A 5,769-nucleotide genomic window follows, 5' to 3' on the forward strand; every position below is an offset into this window, starting at 1 on the left:
GAGTGGAGACCCAAAGCCCATTTGTAGGGCACTGGGCATCCCCTTACAGAAGGGTCTCAGGCAGGAGACGAGCCAGTCAGGGTGTGAGGTAGCAACGATGAAACATACAACTTCCCTCTAGTTCCTAAATGCCAGGGAATTTCTTATGGAGTTACAGCACCAGATGAATTCTACTGACAGGAAGTAAGGCTTGCTCAGGAAGAAGGAAAAAGCCCATTATAGAAAGAGGACTTGTGAAACCTACCAGCTCTGGACTGTCCAGGATGGAATTGGGGCATGGGTGGTGGGGGGACTCTCAGACTCCCCAAGATTGTGACCTTAAACCAACAGTGCAAGTTGAGCAGGGGCTACAGTGAGTGGTCTCCCCACCCACTCAGGTTCCCACTGAGCCAATTCCAGCTCATAACAACCCCAAGGGTCTCCGAGTAAAACGACAGGTTGCCAGCTCTTTCTTCTGACGTGCCTCTGGGTGTCTTGGGCCCACCCATCTTTGGTTACCTATGGGTGCCACCCCAGGGACTCCGGCGAGGCTCTTGATCCCTGCGGGTTATGCTGAGCGCTCCTCGTTCTCTGGAAAGCTCCTATTCTGCTTCGGCATCTCAGCCACCACCCTGGTGAGGGGAGGCCATGCTCGTCAACTGTTATCCTGCAGAGACCCTGCGGGGTCTGGCTTCGCCCAGGCTCTGGGCACATGTCGCTGGAGGACGTGGATGTTGAGGGCTTTCTGAGGGTCAGGCTGGGAGACGGCCCTCTCCCTGCGTCTTCTCTTCTGTCACGGATACACCAGTGGGGTTGAGAGAGGAATGAGCCCGCCGGGGTTTGGCACGATCTCTGGAAAGGGACAGGGCCCTGCTTCTCTGTGAGCCTCCGTTCCTTCCACTCATCTTCCCAATGAAGCGAGCGGCTGGGGCCCCTGGTTGTCAGGGGTCCAGAATGCAGGGAGGACAAGCTGGTCTCTGAGGAGGGACGCCTTGCAGACTTAGGCATCAGCGGCCCTTCACCGGGGGTGGGCAGTCAGTCATCAACCCCCTGAGTGCTTGCCGGCTGTGCTGCTGTGTGCACAGCAAGCCCTGGTCCCGCCGAGGCCCCAGGAGGAGTCCTGTAGATTCAGAGGGCCTCAAGTGTCTGGGTCACACTCTCTTTCTGCATGAGGGGGTGGCCTGGCTGGGGAACATAGCTTCAGCTCTATCCCCTCCTGGGGAAGTCCTCCTTCCCTGGTCCCCACGGTGGGACAGATTGTGTCAGCTCAGACCTGGGCCTGGGGCCTGGGCGCTCTGCTTCCTCTGCCTGACCATGAATTTGCTTGCCAACATAAAGCCTTCCACCGCCCCTCTTAGTGGGTGCTTTCCCAGGAACTGGGCCAGAGGGGTGGTACCATGCCCCGTCTTTGAGAGCAGGCAGCCCGTGGCTTGGGCCACATCCCATAAACAGTTGTATTGGCCTGTCCTGTAACTTACATTTGCGCTGGCCACATCGGTAGCAACTAGCCCCCGGGAGAAACCAGAAGCTTGTAAGATACGGTGAGTAATTTCTCCGCCCCCAGCTGCAGATTGCTAGGCTGTAGGGAGGACTAGTTCTGGCCGGAAGTGGAGCCCTCTGCCACGTCTCTGGGAAGCGCGCTGCAGTGGGAGAGGGCGCGTGTGACCTCCCAGGTGAGGACACGCAGGCTGCTTGTGCTCTGGTCTGTTTCACCACCTCAGCATGCTCCTTCCTCATCCATCTCCGGGGACCGATGGATCTTCACAAACAGCAGCTGGTCTGCCCTCCAGCCTCCCTAGGGAGCCCTGGGTTCCTGGCCGTGTGTCTCCCTCAGCTTTTATTGTCCACATATGCCGCAGTATAATGACATAGGCATTAATAATCAGATTTCCAAAGCAAGGACAAAGTGGATGAGGCTCCATGTGGTCCCTTGGTGCTTCCAGTTCAGCCGACCCAATAGAGAGGCCAGGGAACTGAGCCAAGTACTCCATGGAAGGTCATTAGCAGCGGACACAGGGGGAGAATCCATCCACAGACTAGAGGGAGGGACATGTGCCAACTCTTTGCAGGCTTTATTTTGAGTAGCTGGTCAACAGAAACACTTAAAGGAAACTTCCCTTTCTTGACCAGAGCCCCACCCCGTCCATCCCCAGCAGTCTGCCCAGGCAGGACACGCAGAGAAGAGGCTGGCATGAAATAAGGCCGAGGGTCAGCTCCGGTCTTATTAATAGAGTGGTTTCTTGGTTTGCGCCTCCGATGATGGTCAGGGAGCTGAATAGAGTCAGGAGCCTTGGTGAGGCCCCTGTCTGTCTGGGATGCTTTAGTTCCTCGGTTAGCCAGACTACTAACATGCAGAACTTAACAGAGCAGTAAGTCACGCATGTGCAGGGGACTGAGCCTACGAGGTAGCCAGCAGATCCGAGGGCAACTGCTATAGTTCGTTTTTTTGTAACCCCTGCTGTTACAAAGAGGGGTGAGTTTGAGAGAAAGACTGAAGAGGAGGGCAGGTAGCCTGGGGTCACTGTAAGGCAAGGTTTTATCTAGATAGGAACTGTATATATTATCATATTGAATCATATCTATACATACACACAGCGTGCTGATCTATACATATATCTCATCTTCCAATGAAACTTCTCTCCATCTGATCACGTAACACCAGAGCAAACCCACTGCTGTGGAGTAGGTTCCAAGGAACGGAGAACCTGTAGGACTGACAGAAGCGGCTGCCAATTCTAGAGTAGAGCAGATGCTTGACCAGCTATGCCACCAGGCTGCCTCGCTCTGACATTATTTATTCAGATGTTGCTTTTTTTAATTAGAATTTTTTTTATAACCTCTAGAAGTGGTGGTGTGGGTTACGAGTTGGGCTACTAACCATAAGATATGCAGTTCGAAACCACTAGCTGTTGCTCCGAGGGAGAAAGACCAGGTTTTCTCTTCCCTTAAAGAGCCTCGGAAACCCACAGGGACAGTCCTGCCGTGCCCTGCAGGGGCGTGGTGAGTGGCACCGAGTCAGGGTTTTGGAGGGCTCGAAGAGAAAAACTCACATGTGTACGGTCTGCTGGTGTGGAAAGAAAGGGCTGATGGAAAAATACTGACATTTTTATGGATTTAAAATCTGTGTATCCCTCCAACATTTGTTCTCATGGCAAAATCACTTTCACTTGAATGATGTTGAAAAGGGCGATGTTCTCGGGGTGTGGGTAGGGTCCTCTCCCTTCCCCATCATTCCCCACCCCTGAAATATGGAGAGTTATAGAGCCAGAAGAGCCTGCATAGATAAAGAGGGTTGCATCCTGACCCCAGGTGTGGCCAGCCTTGTGATTGGTATTGGGAGGGGGTGCTGTACTCTAATTTCAGCCTGCCCTTAAAAGCTAATACGCATGCGCTGCACGGGTTATGGGGACTGATTAGCAAAACTCTTCCCAGAGCACCTTGGAAATTTCCTCCCTCTCCCCTCCAAGCAGCCATGTGGTTTTCGAAAAGGAGACCTCCCCTTGGGGTGGGGGAGGGTGGGAGGGTTAGGGTACCCTCTCCACTCTGCTGGGGTGATGCGTTTTGTGGTCCTAGAATTCTTCCTGCAGAAGGGCCACCTGCTGACCGGTGGGTGCAGCTGAGTCTGGGAGGGAGCCCATGCCCATGTTAGCTGCTTCAAGGGACTTGATTGGCGCTTCGCGTGGTCTTGCTTCTCTTGCAGTGGACGGCCAATGTCCTTTGACTTGCTTACTGAAGCAGCCGTTTCTGTTTGATTGCAGCCCTCCGGCAACTTCCCAGTCTCGTCTTCCACTGACCTCTCTCTCTCTGACGACACGCAGCCTCCGTCTCAGGCCAGCTCCACCTCCGGGCGTCCTCCCAATGCCCCACCACTCTATACACCAACCTTCTTCCTCCCGGGGGAGAAACCGCCCCCGTACGCTCCATGACACAGAGGTGGTCGGTCGAAAAACAAAAACATGGTTGCTTTGTTTTAAACAAACACACACCTTTTAGAAACCCTACTTCTTTGGCCAACTGCCTAGCGGTAAGCCAGGAGAAGCCCTGCAGGAACCTGCACCTCCTTTCGTCTGGTCACGTCCCCTCCACGGAGGCCCAGAGCAAGCAAGGGGACCCAGTGCTGCCCTGGGCCCGGGCGAAGGCTCCTCTCCCGTGTCCACCACTCCCAGGTGGAGGAAGGCAGCAGGGACAAGAGGGGTGGGTGTGGGCAACCAGAAATGTCCGCCCCTACAGAAGTGACACCCTCCTTTGTATAGAAAGCATGTGCGTCCGTTTTCATAAACAGACACCAAATATCACTGGAAATGTTAACGTGGAGCCTCCTTGTTTGAGAGAGGTGTTCTGGTATCTGTGTGTACACGCGCGCAGACACACACGTCTGTTTGAGTTCCCTACCAGCCTCTCCTTAGATTAATAATTAATCATTATTTTCAAAAGAAATAACGGTCCAGGGTGCTCCCACGTGAGGTTTGTTTTTTAAGGAAACATGCTCCACATTTATATACATTGATACACACATTGGTGTATGTGACCAAGAAGGGTCTGTGTCCCCACCCACTGCAGGCTTTGCTTGCAAAGAAGAGATGCTTTGGCTCAAATATAAAACACTGGTTTTAAAGGCCTGGAGTTGCCTGGAGTCTGTGTGAGCAGGTGCAGTCTTCCCCATCTCTAGGACCGAACGTCTGCCTTCTCCATTTGGGTGAGAGGTGTGCATAAACACTGCCCGAGGGACGACTGTTTCCTGTTTGTGGAGTCTGAGCTGCCAAGTGGCATTCTTCAGACAGTTTTTCTAGAACTGCGCGGTTCCCAGAGTGAGATCCACTCTACAGAGCCCCACTAAAAGGGGGGACCCGGCTTGCTTGCAGAAAGCCTAGGCTTTCTACTCCTGTAAAGAGTCACCGCCTGAGAAGCCCACAGGGGCCGTCCTACCCCGTCCTACAGGCTCGCTCTAAGCCCTAGTGAACTCTATGGCAGTGAGTTTGAATTTTGGAAATTTTTTTTTGAGGGATTGAAGCTCTCTGCTCTGAAATGGTTAAGTCTGGGTGGACATTCCATAGACCCCATTCACCTTGGAAATAATCAAACCCAGGATTGAGTGACAGATTGGAGTCCCAAGATTACAGTCCTGGATCATTGGGAAAGGAAAGGGCGGTAGAGGGGAGAGGAAGAGAAAGGACCCAAGGACAAGAAGCGGGGAGGAGGAGCTGGGAGGAAGGAGCAAGGAAAGGAAAGGGGTCTTATGACGGTTCGGTCCTTGTGCGCCCCCTGCTGGCTGTGAACCACAGTCCCTGGTAACAGGCAAACGGTTCTCCACCGGTTCTCCCTTCTCATGAGTCAATTCTCACAGTGACCCTTATGGGACAGGGTAGGCTGAGGAGAAAGCCTCATTTTTCCTCCTCAGCATGGCCGGTGGTTTTGAGCCACTGACCTTGTGGTGAGTCACACAATGCATTGCCCATCAGGACTGCTGCATGCTACTCCTGAGGTTCAGCTCTCTGGGAACATAGACTGTTTCCTATAAACTAGGTGTAGCTTGTGCCTTCATAGAAGAAAGGTGACACACCTGAAGCATAGAAAGACAATGATAAGTCGGGTCCCAAGAAATGGGCTAATGGAGCCTAGAAGTCTGGGGAGCGTTCATTTTTATCATCATTCTCAGGGATATTTGATTGAATTTAGGAACTCACAAGCCAGGTGTTGTTTCCAAAAGAACCTCCTTTGGCCCCTCCTGAGTGGCTGCCTGGCCCATGTGGACCACTCATCCTAACCTTCTCAGATGTGGAAGATGGTCGC

General features: G+C 53.1%; 1 protein-coding gene across 1 annotated transcript in view; it reads left to right on the plus strand.

Annotated features, from left to right (window-relative positions):
* Positions 1 to 4,594, plus strand: part of TMEM255B (transmembrane protein 255B) — a 136,255-nt gene extending 131,661 nt beyond the window's left edge. The window contains exon 8 of the mRNA XM_045283963.1: positions 3,738 to 4,594. Coding sequence (XP_045139898.1) covers positions 3,738 to 3,905 — 168 coding nt within the window. The 3' untranslated portion in view covers positions 3,906 to 4,594. The remainder of the gene's footprint in view (positions 1 to 3,737) is intronic.
* Positions 4,595 to 5,769: the final 1,175 nt, after the last annotated feature.

This window comes from Echinops telfairi, unplaced genomic scaffold, assembly GCF_000313985.2.
Source record: "Echinops telfairi isolate 266 unplaced genomic scaffold, ASM31398v2 ScPeMD7_7467;HRSCAF=8505_1, whole genome shotgun sequence".
Taxonomy (NCBI): domain Eukaryota; kingdom Metazoa; phylum Chordata; class Mammalia; order Afrosoricida; family Tenrecidae; genus Echinops; species Echinops telfairi.